At 57.9% G+C, this 18,883-nt stretch overlaps 4 protein-coding genes across 5 annotated transcripts; 3 read left to right on the top strand and 1 right to left on the bottom strand.

The window, feature by feature from the left end:
• Positions 1-110: 110 nt before the first annotated feature.
• On the top strand, positions 111-6,609 carry PI4K2A (phosphatidylinositol 4-kinase type 2 alpha). Its single transcript, XM_065746129.1, has 9 exons — positions 111-527; positions 2,999-3,199; positions 3,374-3,505; positions 3,588-3,741; positions 4,301-4,362; positions 4,550-4,649; positions 4,843-4,976; positions 5,249-5,308; positions 5,428-6,609. The coding sequence occupies exons 1-9, from the start codon at positions 120-122 to the stop codon at positions 5,587-5,589; spliced, it is 1,413 nt and encodes a 470-aa protein (XP_065602201.1). The 5' UTR covers positions 111-119; the 3' UTR covers positions 5,590-6,609.
• A 71-nt stretch (positions 6,610-6,680) lies between these two features.
• On the bottom strand, positions 6,681-8,128 carry AVPI1 (arginine vasopressin induced 1). 2 transcript variants are annotated; one of them, XM_065746077.1, is made up of 3 exons: positions 7,857-8,128; positions 7,374-7,667; positions 6,681-7,301 (listed from the first exon to the last, which is right to left on the bottom strand). In XM_065746077.1, the coding sequence occupies exons 2-3, from the start codon at positions 7,655-7,657 to the stop codon at positions 7,181-7,183; spliced, it is 405 nt and encodes a 134-aa protein (XP_065602149.1). In that variant the 5' UTR covers positions 7,658-7,667; positions 7,857-8,128; the 3' UTR covers positions 6,681-7,180. The 2 variants fall into 2 exon arrangements, with proteins under 2 accessions (XP_065602149.1, XP_065602148.1); XM_065746076.1 differs by having other exon boundaries at positions 7,374-8,128.
• A 134-nt stretch (positions 8,129-8,262) lies between these two features.
• Positions 8,263-10,616, top strand: MARVELD1 (MARVEL domain containing 1). Its single transcript, XM_065746075.1, has 2 exons — positions 8,263-9,313; positions 9,447-10,616. The coding sequence occupies exon 1, from the start codon at positions 8,312-8,314 to the stop codon at positions 8,999-9,001; it is 690 nt and encodes a 229-aa protein (XP_065602147.1). The 5' UTR covers positions 8,263-8,311; the 3' UTR covers positions 9,002-9,313; positions 9,447-10,616.
• Positions 10,617-12,480: 1,864 nt separating this feature from the next.
• On the top strand, positions 12,481-17,042 carry ZFYVE27 (zinc finger FYVE-type containing 27). The gene is made up of 12 exons (XM_065746098.1): positions 12,481-12,719; positions 12,787-12,857; positions 12,948-13,134; positions 13,256-13,351; positions 13,530-13,642; positions 14,305-14,435; positions 14,765-14,836; positions 15,008-15,028; positions 15,217-15,361; positions 15,626-15,672; positions 16,517-16,598; positions 16,803-17,042. The coding sequence occupies exons 1-12, from the start codon at positions 12,481-12,483 to the stop codon at positions 16,865-16,867; spliced, it is 1,269 nt and encodes a 422-aa protein (XP_065602170.1). The 3' UTR covers positions 16,868-17,042.
• Positions 17,043-18,883: the final 1,841 nt, after the last annotated feature.

The raw sequence follows: 18,883 nt of genomic DNA, 5'->3' as shown, positions 1-18,883 counted from the left end.
GCACAATTCCCTTGGCAACAAGAGGGCAAGGCGGAGCAGCCATTGGGGGGTGGTGGCGCGATGACGTCACAGGACGCTTCGCGACATGACGCGACCGGAAGCGGCAGGCGGCGGGCGCGATGGACGAGACGAGTCCGCTGGTGTCGCCGGAGCGGGCGCAGGGCCCTGACTACGGGCTGCCGGGTGGTGCCGTGCGCACTCTCCCGCCCGTCGCCCCTCCCCAGCCTTCGCCGCCTCCTTCTCCCGGTGGCCGTGACCGCGAGCGGCAGCCGCTGCTGGAGCGTGGGGCGCGGGGCCCAGCGGCGGCGGCGGCGGCAGCGGCAGTAGCAGCGCAGGCCCAGGCTCAGGCGGCGGCGGCACAGGCTCAGGCGGCGGCGGCGGCACAGCGGGAACGCAATGATTTCCCCGAGGACCCCGAATTCGCCGAAGTGGTGCGGCGGGCTGAGCTGGCCAGCGAACGCGGCATCTATCCCGAGCGCATCTCGCAGGGTTCTAGTGGCAGCTACTTCGTCAAGGACCCGCAAGGAGTGAGTTGTGAGCTCCGCTCGATCCTGGAGGTGTGGGCTTGCTGAGCTGGGCGGTGTGGGGCTGTGCCCCTTTGGCATCCTTCAGTGGGGAATGTGTAGGGTGTTCCCCACTTAGAGCTGCTTCCCCTTCCCCCGTGGCTGTTGTGTTGCTTCTCTGTTCCTGTGGATGGGCAGCTCCTGACCGTGGTGACTTCTATCATAGGATGGGAATGTTGGCAGCTGGACGGACAGTGAGACTGGTGGGAGAGGGCTTCGAGGTGTAATTGATGCCCTGAGGCCTGCTTGGCTGCATGGCTGTGGTCTTTAATGCTGCTGCCCAGACATGAGTGCAGCACGAGGTAGCTCATCTTGTGACCTGTGGTGCTTGCTTGGTTACTCAAGCTGTTGCTCCTTTCTCTGACTGTTTTGCCTAATGCATACTAGGATGCTTCCTGGGAATCAGTAATGCATACTAGGATGCTTCCTGGGAATCAGCTTTACTGTCCATATTGTGCCTATTTTTCTGTCCCAGCTGGAGCCTGGCTGAGCAAGCACTTACAAGCAGGTTCTGGTGGAGCTGGCTGGATATGGGGCAATACAAATTTTCTTCTGTTGGATCTTGTTCTTGCTTCTTCTCCCTTCTGTTGTCTAATACGAGCCTCGGTGTTGCCAGCAGGGGCTGCAGACCAGAGTTGTAGGAAGAGGAGACCAGAGTTCAGTGGGGGATGCACTCAGGGAGTCAAAGTCTGTGTTCTACTGGCCATGTCACCTGGCAGGTCCTCTGGATTGCTCTGCCATGAGTGGATAGGGTGCACATCTGGTTCCTGTGACTCACTGCTCAAGATCACCGAAGCCTCCTTGCTGCTAAAGAGAGGAAGCACAGTGCTCTAGTGGGCAGGTTGGAAGCACAGGATGAGAAACTAGGGAAAACTTTTGTGCTAGTTTCCCTGTGGACTGCTGTGAGCTCGAGTTGTTCCAGGCAGGACTCTATCCAGTGTGCATCCTCTTGCCCTGGGGGTGGTGGCTGTGCCTTCATGCTGGCCCAGCTTCCCCTGGTCTGGCACCAGGCAGACCTGTCTTCTCTGCAGCGTGCTTCTTGGAATAAACTGCTGCCAGTGCTGCTCCCAAGGCACAGGACTGAGAGGGCAGGCTGTGCTGCCAGGCTCTGATCGCTGCTCCAGGGCTGTCCTTGCCCTGCCAGGCACTGCTGATCTGTGCTTGCTGCACACAGCAGTATGCTCCTCACTGCCAGAGCTCCCAGCAAGCCTCCAGCAGGCTCAAATCCAAGAACATGTTGGCAGTCATGTACTTTCTTAGGGGCTGATGAGGAGGTTGCCTCCCTGCCTGTTTACTTGGCCTCTGCTGGCTCAGAAGAGGGGGTTTCTCTGTGACCTAGGGATGCCTGGAGTGTTTCCATTCCCTCAAGCCTTCCTCCTCCTGGTTGACAAAGTCTTGCTCCCTGGTCTGGCTTTTGGTGCCTGATTGACTGCGTGATTGCACTGGGTTTCCCTGCTGGTGTCCTGGGACATGTGTTGTGTTCCAACACTGTGGCAGAAGCTTGGCTTTGGGAAGTGCCACCCACTCAGGCCGGAGCAGCCTCTAGCTCTTCTCAGGGTCAGTCTGCATGCTGCTGAGTCATCCTGGAGCGGGGCTGTGAGCCTGAAGCCTGCTGCACAGAACGCTGGGTTGCCTGGACCAGGGTAGTTGGCCTCACTTCTGTCCTGGGCCCTTGTCTCAGCTGTGTGGCTTGGCAAAGCTGAAAGTGTGGATCCTAGTAAATGGTCTTTGAGTGCCTACCCTCCCCCCCAATCTCTGTTTGGGCCCCACAGCACAGAGCTTTGGTTTCCTCTGAAGTCCTCCAGCCTTTCTTGCTGTTTAGGCCCCATTTTCTGTGGTCCATTTGGGATCAGCCTCGTTTGATGAATTTTGGAGTCAAGATAGGAATCGTTATTCCCTTCTGCTCTCTTGGATAGAAAAAATGAGTAGCCACAAGCAGTAGCTCTCCCCCCACAGTCCAAAGGTCAATAGGATAGGGCTAGAATATTTACCAGGGGACAGCATCATCAGCACTCTCCTGTGGTACATGGAAAGTGGTGAGTGTGTACAAAGGTCTTGGGACACTGCTTGCAGGTGCTATGTGGGAACCAGAGAGGGAGGCACCTTAAGAAAACCTAGGGTGAGGGAAGAATGCCTACCACAGTTCCAAGTTATAGATCTGTTGGCAGAGGAGGGTCCCGAGGGTGCTGTTTTGTTTTACTTGCTCTAGACCTTGCAGTGAGTGGCTGCAGCAGTCCCCAGACTCTTTCCCACCTAAGGAAGAATCTCTTGTATCTGGGGGTGGTGACTGGCAGAAGGCAGCAGGGAAAGACAGCAGAGTTGAGTGCTGTGGGAAGGTGAACTTGGTTGAGACTGTGCCGTTGTGGCAGAGCCACAGGCTGTCTCAGGGGTGAGTGCCCTAGCTCTGCCAAACACTGCTTTCCTCTTGCTCACAGAAAATTATTGGTGTCTTCAAACCCAAGAATGAGGAGCCATATGGGCATCTGAACCCCAAGTGGACCAAGTGGCTGCAGAAGTTGTGCTGTCCATGCTGCTTTGGGAGAGACTGCCTTGTTCTGAATCAGGGCTACCTATCAGAGGCAGGTGCCAGCCTGGTGGACCAGAAACTGGAACTCAACATTGTTCCTCGCACAAAGGTGAGGGGACAGATGCTGTGATCTTATCCTGAGGAGGGTTCCTGTGCTCCTGCCCAAGCTGTGGGGATCTTTGTACAGAGCAGAGCTGTGGGAAATCTGTGCCTTACTGATAAAACTAAGAATTGTGACAGCTGATGGGTGCACCTGCTGAATTCTGTGCTCCTATTCCTCCAGGTGGTGTATCTGGCCAGTGAGACCTTTAACTACAGTGCCATTGACAGAGTGAAGTCCCGAGGAAAGAGGCTAGCCCTGGAGAAGGTGCCGAAAGTGGGTCAGCGCTTCAACCGCATTGGCCTGCCTCCCAAGGTAGGGCTGCCAGGCCCCACGTGCCTGTCACTGCTCCTCTGTCCTCTGTGGTCCTCCATAACACAGTCTCTCCTTGCCTCAGGTGGGCTCCTTCCAGCTCTTTGTGGAAGGTTACAAGGATGCTGACTACTGGCTGAGGCGGTTTGAGGCCGAGCCACTCCCTGAGAACACTAACCGGCAGCTGCTGCTGCAGTTTGAGCGGCTGGTGGTGCTGGACTACATCATCAGGAACACAGGTAGGGCTGGCTGCCTATTCCTTTATATTCTGCTAATTGGAGAGAAGGCAGAGATTGGCATCTCTTCCTGGAACCCAGAACTCCTGTCATTGCTGCCTGGTTGCTGCCAGATGGCATTGCCTCTAGGTGGAGTGTAGCTGCTGTTGCTGCTCAGCTGGGAGACTGGGAGCCAGCCTAGGATCCACCCAGGTGCTGTGGTGAATATTTGCTGACTGCAAGGATCCAGGAACACTGAGAGACCCAGCCTCTGGTTGTGACACAGCATCCTATCTCAGGCTGCGTCTCCAAGTCTGTTCCAGCTTGAAATGGGTTTGGGTTGAACTCCCAAGGTTTGCAGGCTAACTTTTCTCTTGAGGCCTGAGGCTATGTGGACCTCTTTAGTCTGCAGAGCTAGTTGTATGGGGATTGATAATGGCTTCCTAGGCCTGCAGCAAGCTTGAGGGCTGTGGAGTAGAGCCTTGGAAGTCGATGTAACCTGAATTGCTATTGTGTTGGAGAAGTAATCCTTATGCTCTGCACAGGCCCTCACACTGATGCAGTTGGTTTTCTCTCCCTGCAGATCGAGGCAATGACAACTGGCTCATCAAATATGACTGTCCTTTGGACAGCGCAGGTGTGCGGGTGAGTGGCTCCTGGGCAGGGGCTTTGTGAGTCTGTCTGTTTCTACAAGCTGGCTGGCAGGCTTGGGATTTCCCAGCTGTCTTGATTTTCTGAGTCTGATCTTGTTTACTGGAAGTGGTAGACAGACTGCTTCTGTTAGGGAAGTCCCCCTCCACCCCTTTGTGACTGGTGCTCCACTTCCTTCCAGGACAGTGACTGGGTGGTTGTGAAAGAGCCCATCATCAAGCTTGCTGCTATAGATAACGGTTTGGCCTTTCCTTTGAAGCATCCGGACTCCTGGAGAGCATGTAAGTCTTTTACACTGTACTGAGGTACTCTGCAGAGCTGTGCAGCTCTGTTCTGTCTGTCCTGGAGGGCTGGAAGAGGCAGTAGCTAGTGCTGCCCCTCTGCAAACCTTCTAGCTGCATGGACAGCTCTGCCTCAGTGGCTGTAGGCATCTTTCCCTGTCGTAGCTCTAATGTCTGATGCTTCTTCCCACAGATCCCTTCTACTGGGCATGGTTACCACAGGCCAAAATCCCTTTTTCACAAGAGATCAAAGACCTAATTCTTCCCAAGATCTCAGACCCCAACTTTGTCAAAGACCTGGAAGAAGATCTGTATGAACTCTTCAAGGTGAACTGGGGAGGGGCTGAGGATGGTTTGGGAAGAAGAAAAACAGGGTGATCTTGGGGCTTCTTTGTCAAAGCTATAGTATATAGAAGTGTCCTCAGGGTGCTTCTGGGCTGAAACATATAAGAGCTATTCCTCTCCCAGGAGGTAAATATACTGCTTGGTGTGAAGAAGGAATCTCATAGGACAAGAGGAGAGGCTCACTTGGGAAAGCGTTTCTTGAATAGTGTGGGGCAGAGGGTGGGTGCTGATGCATTATTTGTTTTCTCTTGCAGAAAGACCCTGGCTTTGACAGGGGACAGTTTCACAAGCAGATTGCTGTGATGAGAGGCCAGGTAAGGCAAATGAGTGAGGTTGACAGAGTCTTGTCTTGTCTGGGTGGCAGGGAGTGGTGCTGGGATGCCAGCTCCCTTCCTCTGCTAGGACAGCTCAAGCTTTGCTCCATGTTGTGCAGATCCTGAACCTGACACAGGCACTGAAAGATGGGAAGAGCCCCCTGCACCTGGTTCAGATGCCACCTGTGATTGTAGAAACGGCACGTTCCCACCAGCGCACTGCCAGCGAGTCCTACACGCAGAGCTTCCAGAGCCGGAAGCCTTTCTTCACCTGGTGGTAGCTGTGGGAGCTGTGGGCAGGGCATGGCTGCCTTGGACTAGCACTGCAAGAGGAGCTGAGCTGCTCCCATGGCTGGGATTTGATGCTCTGGGTAGAGTGAGCAGGTGTGGCTGGAGGAGCCTATAGCTGGAGTGGAGGAGCCAGGTGGGTTGGATATGGTCTCTCTCCAGCTCCCTTGGAGCTGTATAGTATGTGTACAGCCCTGCCGGGGGAAGAGCTCAGCAGGAGGGAGGCATGGGGAGCAGTTGGGACCCTGCCTGTGCCTCCCTTCCTCGGCCTGCATGCGGTCCTGAGCACACCTGACCAGGCTCCCCAGGCCAGGGTCCGTCCAGCCCTTTGCACCAGCTGCCAGCCGTCCTCATCCCTGCTGCTGGCCCCAGGGCTGAGAAGGGCTGGAGGGGGGCTGTTCTGCCTTCTGCTTCCCCAAAGGCATGCTGTGCTCCTCCTCACTTTCTCTCTTCTGCCCCAACCCTGTGCAAGCTGCTTTCCTCAGGGGGAGTTCCTGCTGCCTGCTGGTGCAGTGGGGACCATAATGAACGGCTGTTCTCTGGCTGGGGGCTTGAGGAGGGAATATAAGGAGGACTCTACTTGTCTGCTCCCTGGGGCAGACTTGAATGCAGTTTGACACTGAAGGGAGAGGTGCTGACTTATCCTGGTGCGGAGGAGGTGGCTCTGGGAGGTGCTGTAGAGAGGGTTGGAGGTGCAAGTGGCCTCTGACCCTCCATTCTTATGGTCCATCCATCCTACAGGTCACTGCAGCTGCTCTTGCTTGGCTTTTGCCCCTGTGCCCAGTAAGGTTTCTGGCTGCTGTGCAGCCAGCATTGGGCTAGCCAGCACAGCTCCAGCTTTGCTTTTGTGCCTGGGGTCTTTTCTTACAGGATAGAGGGCTGCTGGGGACACGGAATAGCTGGAAGGGCTGTTCCTGCTGGGTGGGAGCCGTGCAGGAACTGGTGTACTGTGAGCAGATGAGGGTTGGTGCAGGCTCCTGGCTGCCCCAGTGCTGATAACCTTGTGGGCCCAATGTGTGTGTGTGTGGGGGTTGTTGTGAGGCAGTTAGTGCTCCCTCTTCCCCCAGAGCTGCTGAGCTGTCTTGTATAAAACGGTACCAGGGCTGCTGCCTGCATCTGCTTGCCTTGAGCTGTGACTTTCCCTGTGCTGTGGAAAGCTGGGGTTGGGTCTCGCTTTCCTGTTTGCCAGCCCTGCGGGTTGGGAAGGAAGTGAAGGCTGGGACTGTGCTGCTTGGGGCTGTGAGGGGAGGGCAGCTCACTTATGTGCACAAGGAGCTCAGCAGTGAATGCCCTGAGGGTGCTGAAAGCACAGGGGTGTAGAATTGAGACCTCACCTCCCAGGCCTGGCTACATCTCTGACTGACCCCAAATGTATTGTTCTAATGCACTGTAGAAATGTATGTAATGTATTTAAACCATGCAACTGTCTGAATAACAGAGCTGCAGTTCACATGGCCTTCTTATTGTCTCAGCAGCATTCTGGACTGGGGTTGGGGCTGTTCACCTGGTGCCGGGTCCATTGCAGCAACTGGGACCGCTGTCACAGCCACAAAGCCTCACGTAGACACTGCCATTCACCTTTTATTAACCACTGCACTCGTGTCCGGTACACTCGGTGTGCCCGGTCAGGGTGGCAGGCTCGGTTCCCGATCTCAGTGCTGCTGCGGGCTCCCCACCGTCCCCGTCGGGCTCCTTATCGGTGATCCTGTGGAAACAGGCGGCAGTGAGTGGGGCACGTCCCGGCCACGGTTCCCCTGCCGCCCCGGCCCACACCTACCGGAGGCGGCCGAAGCGCTGTAATGCCGCCGTTCCACCGCCGCGCCGCGCCGCTCTCCGCCGCCGGAGCTGCCGCAGAGCCCGTGCCATGCGGCGCTGCCCCGCGTAGCGCCAGACGAGGCGGGCGCGTTCCTCGGGCTTCTCGGCCCCGCCGCTCTGGAACAGGCTGCGCAGCTCCGGCAGCCCTACGCCCTGGAAGATGTTGGCCGAGGCCCGCTTGCGGCCGCGGGCAACGGGCGCCGCTCGCCCCGGAGGATCGCTCGCGACCGAGGCCGGCGTTCCCATGCCCCGGCCGCTGCGGACACCGGAGGGACGGCGTGAGGCTCCGCCCCGCCGCGGCCGCAGCTTCCCCGGGCGGGCTGCCAGCGGCGCGCCCAGGAACGCGGGAGGGCCCGGCTCAGGTCGGCGCCCGGTGCGCCGTCCCCGCCGTGACGCACCGCTCCCGTCACCCCCCGCCTCGCGTCCGCCAGCCCCGCGCACTGACCTGGGGGCGGCCGCCTCGCTCCCGGGGCCGCTCCGCTCTGCGCCGCCACCGAGCCGAGGTGCCGCCGCCGCTCCGCTCCGCGCCGCGCGCCCCGTCCATTCACTCGCGGGGCCCGCCCCGCCCCGCGCGGTGCCGCCAATCCGCGCCCGCTTTTCTCCTTACGGTCCAATCGCCGTCGGGAGGGGGCGTGTCCGCACCGCCCGGCGGATGGGAGGGCCACGTGGCGCCTGCGTCGTCAATAAGGCGCGGGAGGGGCGGGCGGACGGGCCTGAGCGGCGCGCGTCAGCCCGAAGGGAAATCCCGCGTGACGTAACGAGGGAACCCCGGGGCGCGCTCCCTAACGGCGCGCTCCTCCGTTCTCCGCGCGCGATGTCCCGCAGAGCTCCCCGGCCCCGTGCTGGGGGGACGCGGCGGCCGCGGGGAGAGGAGGCGGCGGGGGGCGGCCGCGGGGCCCCATGAGCGCGGTGGGCCGGCGGGAGGCGGGACGGGGGAGGAGAGAGGCCCCGTGCGGGGAGGCCCGCTCGACGCCAGATGTTGGGCAGCGGCCAGCCGCCCTCACTAAGTGCTGCCGGGGCGCCGAGTCCCTCCCGTCCCGCAGCCGGCAGCGCCCCGCCATGGCCCGCGCGGCTCCCCCGGCCGTGCCGCCGCCGCCCCCGGGACCGCCGCCCCGCGGCTCTCTTGGGCTGCACCGCGCTTTCCTGCGGAGCCCGCTGGGGCTGCTCCGCCTGGGGCAGCTGGCGGTGGGCGCTGCCTTCTGGCTCACCGTGGCGGCCCACAGGTACGAGGGAGCGGCCCACTTCGCCCTCTTTGCTGCCGTCCTCGTCTGGCTGCTCACGCTGGGTCTCTTCGGGCTGAGCGCGCTGGGGCGCTGGGAGCTGGTGCCCTGGCTCGGCTCCCGCTGGCTGCTGGCCAATCTGGTGCACGACCTGGTGCTGGGTGTCGGGCTCTGCACGGCCGCCGCTGGCATCATGGGCCACAAAGCCGGGCAAAAGAGCTACTGCAACCTGCCGGGCTACAGCCAACGCTGTCTCTACGGAGCCTACCTGGGAGCTGCTGTCTGCGGGGCTGTGGCTGCCTGCCTGTACCTCTTCTCCGGGCTCTACTGCCTGGCACGGCGCTGCCGGGACCAACGTGACATCGTCTGAGCCCTGTGGCTGCCCCGCTTCCTGCACGTGGACGGACCGCTGCCCTGCTTTAGGACGTGGTGACCCCTCTGCTCTGTCCCCTCCCAGCTGCTGCACCGCGCTTCCTCCACTGCCTCCTGCACAAATGGATGGACAGACGGATGGAGACCAGGATTGAGGCCACCGATTGCTGCACCAGCCCCTTTGCACCCTGCATGGATTGACTGACAGACGTAAGCAAATCGAAGGACCTAAGCTGGGAGCACCCAAATGGATCACAACTGCTGGGAGCCCTGCGGGGCCCTGCCTGACTCCTGCCCTGGGTGTACTCAGGTGGGTGCCAACTCTGTCCCTGGGGGAACGGATGTTGCGCTGGAGGAGTGGAGCAAAGCTGGGCTCAGCCCCTACCCTGCTGGCAGCCCTGTGGCCTCAGCGTTGCCTAATGGAGGCTCTGCTCTGCTTTCAGCTTCCCCAGTTCGGGCCCCTCCTCCACGTCCGGTGTCTTCCCGGAACCCTGTGGGCACAGCTCTTACCCACCCTGGGCACAGCCTCACCAACTGCTGCCCCAGCGCCAGGTTCCCCATCCGACCTTGGAGCTGAGCCCGGCAAAGCCCCCATCATTGTTGGAGCTGGTGGCAGGGAGGGTGGTGCAGGACGCCTCTGTGAGCAAGGCGGGGCAACAAATTCCTCCAGCCTTGGGGTTTGTGCTGCTCTGGGCTGAGAAAGGCGCTTTTGTCATCTGAGCCTGGAGCTTGGTGCTGGTGCCCTATCCTTTGGGCTGGCTCTGCATTGGGAGTGGGGCTCCCATCCCACTGCAGAGGCCCCTAAGCCTACCCAAGGCCTGTCTGCTCCAACCAGGACAGGCACAGCTCGTGCTGACTGGCTTCACAGCACTTGGATTATCATCCTGGAAAACTCTTTGTTGTGTGACTACGTGGCTCCATCTCCATCCCTGTGCTGTCCACAGACTGGTGATTGAAGGGTGACTGCGGCAGTGCCCTTGTAGGACGCGGTCTGCCTGTGAGGGGAGGGCTCCAGTAGTGAGGCCTGGACCAGCCCCACAGCCAGCTGGGGCTGTGTGGGGTCATCGGAAGCATTGAGCAGCCAGAGACTGGGAAGTGTTGGAGGAACACCATGCCAGAGCTGCCTTGGCTACCAGCTGTCCTCACCCTGCTTGAGGATACATTCTCCCGTTGCTTTCAGGGCAGCTAAGGACTGCCCCAGCCCCTGCGTAGGCTCAGTTTGGAGGTCTGTGTCCCCTGCAGCTGTCATCTGGTGCCTTTTTGTCGGGGTAGCAGAAGCAATGGCTTGGAGGGGCTGGGTTGGCACTAGATCACAGCTTCTATCACCAAGGGCTGTTTCAGCAGATCCCTGTGTGCTCTGGCACACTGACAGCTCCTGGGCCACCCCCTGGTAGGATGTGCTGTCCTTAGTCTGTGTCAGGGCTGGTCCCAGACACTGCTGGCCCCTGGTGCAGCCCTGAGACCCAGGCTGCCTGCGCACACTGAGGCTAACGCTGCCACAAGTGCCTTGCCCCACAACCCCACCCTGCCTGTTGTACCTGCCACTGTCCCACTGCAGCCCCTTCTCTGGTGCCTTTGGATTCACATTCCAAATAAAGCAATTTTTATGCTTGGTTGGTGTCTGGGGTTTTGTAGCAGGATTGTGACCTGCAGGAGACAGGAGATGAACCAAGCTTATACTTGGCTCTGCAGTCTTGAGATTTTCCCCCTGGAGCTGTGGTTGCAGGGGCCCACTGTGCTCTGGGGCCTTGGGTGGACTCCTGATGCTGAGCCACTGGACTCTGGAAAAGGAGATAAGACCCCTACCCCTGGGGACAGGGGCTGCCCCAGCTCTGCTACTCCCTCCAGGGATGGGGCAGAAGATGGTGCTTGTGTATCATAGAATCATAGAATAGTTGGGTTGGAAGGAACCTTAAAGCCCACACAGTTCCACTCCTCTGCTGTGGGCTGGTTGCCTGGCCACGAGTGCCCCCAGGGATGTGGCACCCACAGCTTCTCTGGGCAACTTTTGCCAGTGCTTCTTAACATCTAACTTAAACTTTCCATTTTATTTTAAAACCATTTCTCCTTGTCCTGTTGCTACCAGACCACGCAAAAAGTCTGTCTCCCTCTTGATGATAAATTTCCTTTAAGTACTGGAATGCTCTAATGTGATCTCCTGGAACCCTTCCCTTCTCCACACTGAACAAGCCCTGCCCTTTTTGCCTGTCTCCATAGGTGAGGTGCTCCAGCCTTCTGATAGATTGTGGTCCTCCTCTGGACCAATTTCAAGAGCTCTACATCCTTCTTTTGCTGACGGTCCCAGGCCTGGATACAGTACCCTAAAGGGGGTCTCACAAGGGCAGAACAGAAGGGGACAATCTCCTTCCTCTCCCTGCTGCTACCCTGCTGTTGCAGCCCAGGATACTGTTGTCTTTCCAGGCTGCAAGCACACACTCCTGACTCACATCCAGCTTTTCATTCATCAAGACCCCCAGGCCATTCTCTGCAGGGCCGCTCTCAAATTCTTCTCCCAGTCTGTTCATGTATCTGGGCTTGTCATGACCCAGTCACAATACTTCACACTCTGCTTTGTTGAATCTCATCAGGTTCCTGTAGGCCCACTTCACAAACCTTTCCAGGTCCCTCTGGCTGGTATCCCTTCTTCCTTCTGTCATATCAACTGCACCATGCATCTCATGTCATCAGCAAACTTGCTGAGGTTACATTCAATTCTGCTGTCTACATCACTGATAAAGATGTTAAAGCGTAGCAGCCCCAGGATGGACCTCTGGGGAACCACACTCATCACCTGCCTCAACCTGGACATAAAACGATTGATGACAATCTCCCAGTGCAGTCACACAACCAATCCTCAGTCCACAGAACAGTCTACCCTGCAAATCCATCTCCATTTAACACACAAGGATGTGGGTCTGGGCTCCTCCTGCAGCCCAGGGTTGCATGGCAGGCAATGAGAACCACACAGAGCTGCTTTGATTCTCCTGGGCTGAAAAGGTCTCCACCCGGGTTAGGTGCTGCCAGGCTGGGAGAGCCAGGGACACTGACACCTCCCAGGGCTGGGTGCTTTGAGGCCCAGGATCTGCCTGGTGCTGGCGTGACACAAGGCTGTGCTCCATAAGATGGATCCTGCTCGCAGGAAGGTGGAATCAGGACAGCAGGCTGCTCTGCAGGCCACTTCCACGCAGCCAAGGCAGTGCACAAGAGATGAACCCAGCCTCCTCCAGCGTCCTCCAAGCTGAGCTGGGCCTCAGGGTCGAACCAACCCCAGCTCAGGGCACAGCCGCAGACTGCAATGCACGAGCGCAGCACAGACCGCTCCACCCACGGCCAGGACGCCGCCGCTTCCGCCCTTTTGCCATCACTTGGGCGGGACTTCCGTACTCACCCCCCACCTCGGCTCTTCTGATTGGCTGCGTGCCGCGCCTCCGGGTGGCGTCACGGCGCACTGGCTGCTTCCTGGAAGCGGGGTCCGGTATGCAGGCGGTGGAGCGGGATGGGTCGGCCGGCGGTTCCGAGGCGGCGGTAGCAGCAGCGACAACAGCAGCAGCAGCCGTAACAACAACAACGGGGAGCGGTGACGTTTTGCTGGAGCCGCCATCGCCTCCTAAGGCCGCCGCCTTCGACCTGCTGGACCTGGTGCGGAGCTACCGGCGGCTTCAGCTGTACCTGGAGCCGCTGCGGGATGCGGCTGAGGGTGTCCGCTCCCTTCTCCGGTAGGTGAGGGTTGGGCCCGGGTCCGGGGCCACGGCTGCCGCGCCTCACCGTGCTCTGTCCCCTCAGGTGGCAGCGACCCTTGTGCTCTCTGCTCGTCTGCCTCGGCCTCAATTTCCTCTTGCTCACCCTCGACCAAGGTTTGTATGTGTGTGTGTGGTGGGGAAGAGGTGGCAGTGCTGGGCTGCATCCCGCTGCCCTGCTAACTGATGCTGTGCCGCTCCTCCCAGCTGCCTGGTACTCCGTGCTGGCCCTGCTCATCTTGCTGCCAGCCCTGCTGGGCTACTTGCAGGAGATGTGCTGTGTCCAGCCCTCGGAGCGGGAGCTGCTGCGCAGGAAACATCACAGCGTACGCCGTGAAGACCTGCGCAAGGTGCAGCTCTCACGCCAGGAGGCCCTCAGCCAGGTCAAGTGTTTGTGAGTGTCCGGTGCCCTCCTGTCCTGTGGCATTGCCTTCCCTGAGTTGTTCTGTGTGAGTAGAGCAAGCCAGGGGTGTGCGTTCACGGGGCCATTTCTTAGCTTTGTGGTTTCGTTTCAGCTTGATCCAGCTGGAGGAGTTCCTGAATGGGCTGTGCTGCAGCTGTGAGGCGGTGTACCGAGTGCTGTACTGGGAGAACCCTGCTGTCTCTTCCCAGTGAGTAGGACTGCGTTGGGTTCCCTGTGTAGGGCTTAGTGGGGGCAGGTACCAGGCCTGTAGAGCTGCTGTTGGTGTGTTTGGTGTTTTCAGAGAGCAGAAAAAGGACAAGGAGGGGGGCAGTGAGGTTTATGCTGTGGGAAGAACTGATTTATTTTGAGCTGCTGCTCTTTCCCAGGTTTTATGGAGCACTGCTGGGCTCTGTCTGCATCCTTTACCTGCTGCCACTCTGCTGGGTCATGGCCATCCTCAACAGCACCCTCTTCCTGGGCAACAGCCAGTTTTACCAAGGTAACAGCTCTTCCTGGGAGTGGCCTGTGTGGAGTGGGTTGTACAAAGGCCCTTTGATGCTGTAAACTCTGTGAATCTTTTGCAAGTGACCTCCTGTGAGCACACTGTCATGTGCCTGGACCTCAGAGGGCACTTAAGGTCCTGGGGTTGGTGCCTAGCAGAGGAGGATGGGTGGTGGGGTCCTGGGGCCTTGATCTGGAAGGTGAGATTCTCATCTCACGTGGCTCCTGTCATGGGTGCTTTTTCCTTGTACTGTGATGTTCTGGGACCTGGTAATGCAGCCTGTATGTGAGCATCACCTTCCCTCCCTGGCCTGGCTCTACGCAACTTGAAATACTCTCAGTGCCTGTGGCAAACCTATGACACGACTCTGCAAGTTCCCTGTTGGATGGGAGGAGAGCTGCAAAACATCTGACTGACTCAGCTTTGTCTGAGCCCCTACTGTTCCCTGGTCTGAGCTGGGACGGGTGGGGAATTCCTTCCTGTCCCCAGCTCATTAGGACCCTAACATCTGTGTGTGAGCTGAAGAGCGCTCAAGGCACTGGGAGAGGAATTCTGCAGGAACTCTTGACCTATCTTGGGTACTGGAGGTTCATTCTTGCAGTTGTGTATGTGGAGGGGCTGGAAGAAGGGGAGTCCAACCTTGTTTCCCCCCTTACCAGTGATAAAGGAGCTGAAGGCCTCAGTTGAGCAGAGTTTGGGCTCCAGACCGCTTGAGAACACTCCAGAGCCTGCCAAGCCCCTACTGACTGATGCCCCACCAGACCGGACCCCCACACCCACCAGCACAGAGGTAAGGGGTGGCATGGCTTGGAGACTGGAGTGGGAGCTGCAGGCTCAGCTCTTGGGTCTGGTTTTGCTTCTGTCCATCTGCACACAGTGGCTTTGCTGGAAGCCTGTGTGCCTGGCTTGGGAGCCAGTCTTGAATTACTGAGGAGGTGCCTTGCTTTACTGTGATCCTCATTCCATTCTGCTGTGTGTTTGGAGTCACCCTGGGGAGGCAGGGGCTAACCCTATGTTTTGATGCTCACGTTATGGGGCTACCAGTGAGCTTGTGCTTCATTCTAGAGCTACTTTGAATGGGGATGAAATAGGACAGGACTAGCCCTGAATCTCTTGCAGGACCTTACCCCTGGCAGTGTGGAGGAGGCAGAGGAGGCAGAGCCTGATGAAGAGTTCAAGGACGCCATAGAGGTTTGAGCCTGGTGGGAGTGGGTTGTGCCTGCAGGCCAGGCAATTGGGGCAGAGGACTGCTGTGACCGGGCAAAGCGGATGCTTGGGGAGGGCAGGAGTGGGGCTGGGCTCCTCTGCAGTCTGACTCCATCTCTACTTGCCTCTCCTCTCTGTCCTATGCTGCGGGGGAAGGAGAACCAGCTGCTGGTCATGGTGAGTACTGCTGTGCTGGGGTGTGTGAGCAGGCACCCCTCCCCAGCTGGAGTTAGCAGCCTTTCCCTGGTTTGGCAGTGGCTTGTGACACTGACATGTGAAGCATCCTGTTTTCACGTCTGTCTCTGGGGCAGGCTGCCCTACATCCCCCCTACTTCCCTCTGCTTATCTGGTTTTGCTTCTTATAGGAGGATGATGAGGGCTCTCAGTGTTCAGCAGACTTTGATCTCAGCCTCCCAGACAACGGTTTTATGAGCAAAAACGATGTGATCCGCAGCAAGGTGTCGCGCCTCACTGAGCGCCTGCGCAAGCGCTACCCCAGCAACAATTTTGGTAAGGCTGAGAGCTGGTGCTGCTTGGGGAACCTCTGCAGTGCAGGGTCTGTGCTGCTCCTGGTGGTGACCACTGAGCTGGGAGAGGACGGAGTGGTGTGTTACCTGCTAGGGCTGGCACCTCAGTGATTTCAGGGGAAGGGGTGTTTGTAGCTCTCCTGGGGGCAGCAGAATTGGGAGGGTCTGTACAACAGATGTGAGAGCTTTTGTGCCTCAGGATTTCAGGTGGCAGAGCTCTGCGTGACCCCTGCTCTGTCTCTTTCAGGGAGCTGCACAGGCTGTGGAGCTACCTTTTCTGTGCTGAAGAAGAGGGTGAGTCTTCAGTTTCTCCAGCTCACTAGCCACACTGGGGCAGAAGTTTTGTGCTATGTCTGGCTTGCCCTGGCTTTTCCTGTAGCTAGGATGGCTGCTCTCAGTCATGGCCCAACAGTGGATGACTTCAGCTAAGTGCTGGGTGTTGTCACATACCTAGATGGTGGCAGGGAGCCTTTGTGCCTTTTTGCTCCTTTGGAAGCTGCCTCAAGCCAAACCTCGATGTGCTGCCATACAAGACATATGCTCCTGTGCCCTGGTTTGGCCCATTCTTGTTACCTGAACACTTCTAGGAAGTAGAGCATGTGTTGGCCTGCGTGCTCATGAGGAAGTGGGAAGAAGACTCAAAACCACCACAGGGTGCATGACTAAAGGAGCAAAGCCACCCCAATGAGCCCTTTTATATGTTGTTCATCATGTAGTTCTGGGAAGGGTGCATCTCTTACCCTTTCCAGATGTGCATTGCAGTCCTCCTGCTGCACCCTGATCTCCAGACATGTGGCTCCCTCCCCTTTCCTCTTGAGTTAGTCTGATGCATGTCTTGGATTCTCTGGAGCTTGAATCCCTCCAGAGTAACAGCATAGGAAATGACAGTCTAAACCTCCTGCAGCCTGTGGCTTCAGTTCTTTCCTGTGATGTTAGAGCATACCTGCCTGCAGATCCAGTGTTTAGTCCTGGTGTCACTGACGGATGGCATTTCTTGTCACTGTGGGGACTCAGGGCTTGCACCCACTCTCTCCTTCATCAGGGAGCAATGCCAGCATTGCCTTGGTACTGGAGTTTGCTGGAACAGACCCAGCAGCTGCCAGTGTTCTTAATGTCTCGCTTCCACCTCTTTCCATAGCGGAGCTGCAGCAACTGTGGGAACAGCTTCTGCTCCAGGTGTTGCTCATTCAAAGTTCCCAAGGCTGTGATGGGAGCCACGGGTGAGTGGAAGGGGGAGGAGAGCAGGCCTTCCTCCTCCCACCTGTTCTGTGTGCTGCAAGGATTTGCCCAAGCCCTGGTGGGTGGGGGTAGGTGCTGTCTGGCTTGAAACAGAACCCTGATGGTTTTTTGTGACTGAAATCCCCGTTCCTTGGTGGGTGATGCAGTGGAAAGGGAGACATCCTGACACCTACTTTTCTTTCCAGCCCCGGAGGCTCAGAGAGAGACTGTGTTCGTGTGTGCTCAATGCAACCAGATGCTCATCAAATGACTACAACAGCATATGGAGGCTGTGCTGCCTCGTGCCCAAGGACAGTGGGAGCCCTGCCCTTCCTCAGTGGATCCTAGGCTGCTGGGTTCCTAGTGTGGTGCTGCCCTGCCAGTGGACACAAGCACTCACTGCTCCCCCTGCCAGTGCTGAGCTGAGGGCAGATCCAGACTCTTCACCATGCGGTGTGCTGCACCAGCTGTTTCCTACAGCAGAGCACTGCCCACAGCTCTGCCCCATTGCTGTGATTGCCCCCCTGGCCTGGCAGCTGCTCAGGAGACACTCCCTGCACTGACTGCATCCTGCCCTGAGCTCACCTGGTGTCTGGCTCTGTGACGAAGGAGCCATCCTTCCTATTCCTGCTCCTACCTCCATCTTCTGGGAGGGGCAGGGCAGCCTTAGGGCTCTCTCCCAACCTCCCTGATGAACACTGTGCGGGGTGACTGTTTTTTGGGATCAAGTCAGAGCTCTGCCTGCATTCCCAGGAGATGTAACTCTTGGTTCTGGCTCAGCTGAAATGTTGCTCATCACTCCTTGGCCCTACTGTGTTCATGTTTAGTTTCTCCCCTCCATGCCCCCCCCCCATCCCACATATTCAGCTGTAGCAGAGGAGGCAAAAGGGCTGTATGATTGGTCTGCAGCTACTGCAACAAGAGGTATGAGTTGGTGCTGCTCTGTGTACTTAGTGACTGCTGCTTTCTACTACAGATTAATATATAGAGAAAGACCAATAAACCTCCAGCCCAAAGCTGGCTCTTGTCTTCCCCCAGCAAATGCTGTTCTGCTCCCTGGTGCCTCTGTGGCCTTGGTACCCCTGTCCCATATGTGGCCATGATTGCCACCTCATTCTCTTGCTTACCTTGGTTTTTATTGCTGTGGCCTTGTTTGCCTTGTACCCAGGGCTGTGTGGAGCTGCTCTGGGCCGGGGCCTGATCCTGCTGGACCTGGGGTGAGGTGCAGCTGGGCTCACTCCCTGCCCCACTGAGGTGGTGGTCCCAGCAGCTGCCCACACGCACAAGGGTGACCTTTCCCTGCTGAACAGCAAAGCTCCCAGCTATCCCAGGAATGCAACCCTGGCTGCCATGCAGCTGGGAGCGGCTGTGGCTGGGCTCCCTGCCAACCAGCTGCAGCTCTGGGGTGATGGGGGGGGTGGGCTGGAGCCTAGACATGCTGTGGATGGGGGCAGAGGTCCCAGTGCTCCCCACCAGCCTGAGGCATCCTCTTGGCTGTAGGCCCCTGGACCCACCTCCTGAGCAAGCTCTGCCTTTGGGAAATGTCGGGAAAAGCTGAGCTCTGTGGTGATGGGCATCCCCACGTTGTGCTGGGTGTGCTCCAAAGGCAGCATAGTGGGGGAAGCAGTGTGCAGAGGGGCAGGGGGTTAGTTCAGCTCGTGGTGGGGGACAGAGAGCAGTTACTTGTCTTTCTTGAGAAAAACACTTGTTGAGATGGATGCGATGTCCGTGTATGTCTAAGTGTTCCTCAGAAAGATGCTAATGACGCAGAATACAGAGGGCTACAGATAAACACGGGCTGTGGGAGATGGGGTTTTATTTGTGTGCTTCGAGTTCTGCAGTAAATGATTTAATTGATGATGTTTATTCCAATGGCAGTCTGCTTAGCAGCTTCATTGGAAAATGCCTTCTACCAATATTTGAATTTTTCTTCCCCAGTTTTTTTTTTTTTGGTATTTTTTTTCCACATTGGCTGTGGAGAAGGGAGGGGGCAGGAACCGCCTGCCCCAGGCTGTCACAGGGGGTTGCTGCCCCACTCCTATGCTGGCTGTGGGGCAGGAGCATATCCTGCTGTCAGCATTGGTGCCTGCTGTAACTGTGCCTGGGTTTACAACAGGAGTAGGGCTCATCCCAGCACAGGGCAGGTGCCTGGTGCCTTGCTGGTGGTGCAATGCAGGGGGAGAAGTCAGGCAGGGGGTGTCCCGCAGCCTCAGTTCCCCTCACCTCCCCCAGAGAAGCTGTGTGAGGCCACCAGGTGCCGAGTAAATATCCTGGTATCTGGGTATCC

This window comes from Cyrtonyx montezumae, unplaced genomic scaffold (genome assembly GCF_038088225.1).
Source record: "Cyrtonyx montezumae isolate F1298 unplaced genomic scaffold, pur_monq_1.0 scaffold_4, whole genome shotgun sequence".
Lineage (NCBI taxonomy): Eukaryota > Metazoa > Chordata > Aves > Galliformes > Odontophoridae > Cyrtonyx > Cyrtonyx montezumae.
The sequence above is the reverse complement of the archived record's forward strand: the minus strand, read 5'-3'. Positions and strand labels throughout refer to the sequence as shown.

Bases quoted from the DNA above. Each gene is read 5' to 3' on its own strand.
- PI4K2A (XM_065746129.1), top strand. From the start codon at position 120: ATGGACGAGACGAGTCCGCTGGTGTCGCCGGAGCGGGCGCAGGGCCCT. The intron at 4,363-4,549 runs GTGAGTGGCTCC...ACTTCCTTCCAG, and splicing joins TGGACAGCGCAGGTGTGCGG to GACAGTGACTGGGTGGTTGT. The intron at 4,977-5,248 runs GTGAACTGGGGA...TTTCTCTTGCAG, and splicing joins ATCTGTATGAACTCTTCAAG to AAAGACCCTGGCTTTGACAG.
- AVPI1 (XM_065746076.1), bottom strand. From the start codon at position 7,657: ATGGGAACGCCGGCCTCGGTCGCGAGCGATCCTCCGGGGCGAGCGGCG. The intron at 7,302-7,373 runs GTAGGTGTGGGC...CTGTTTCCACAG, and splicing joins CAGCGCTTCGGCCGCCTCCG to GATCACCGATAAGGAGCCCG.
- MARVELD1 (XM_065746075.1), top strand. From the start codon at position 8,312: ATGAGCGCGGTGGGCCGGCGGGAGGCGGGACGGGGGAGGAGAGAGGCC.
- ZFYVE27 (XM_065746098.1), top strand. From the start codon at position 12,481: ATGCAGGCGGTGGAGCGGGATGGGTCGGCCGGCGGTTCCGAGGCGGCG. The intron at 13,643-14,304 runs GTAACAGCTCTT...CCCCCTTACCAG, and splicing joins CAACAGCCAGTTTTACCAAG to TGATAAAGGAGCTGAAGGCC. The intron at 14,436-14,764 runs GTAAGGGGTGGC...AATCTCTTGCAG, and splicing joins CCACACCCACCAGCACAGAG to GACCTTACCCCTGGCAGTGT.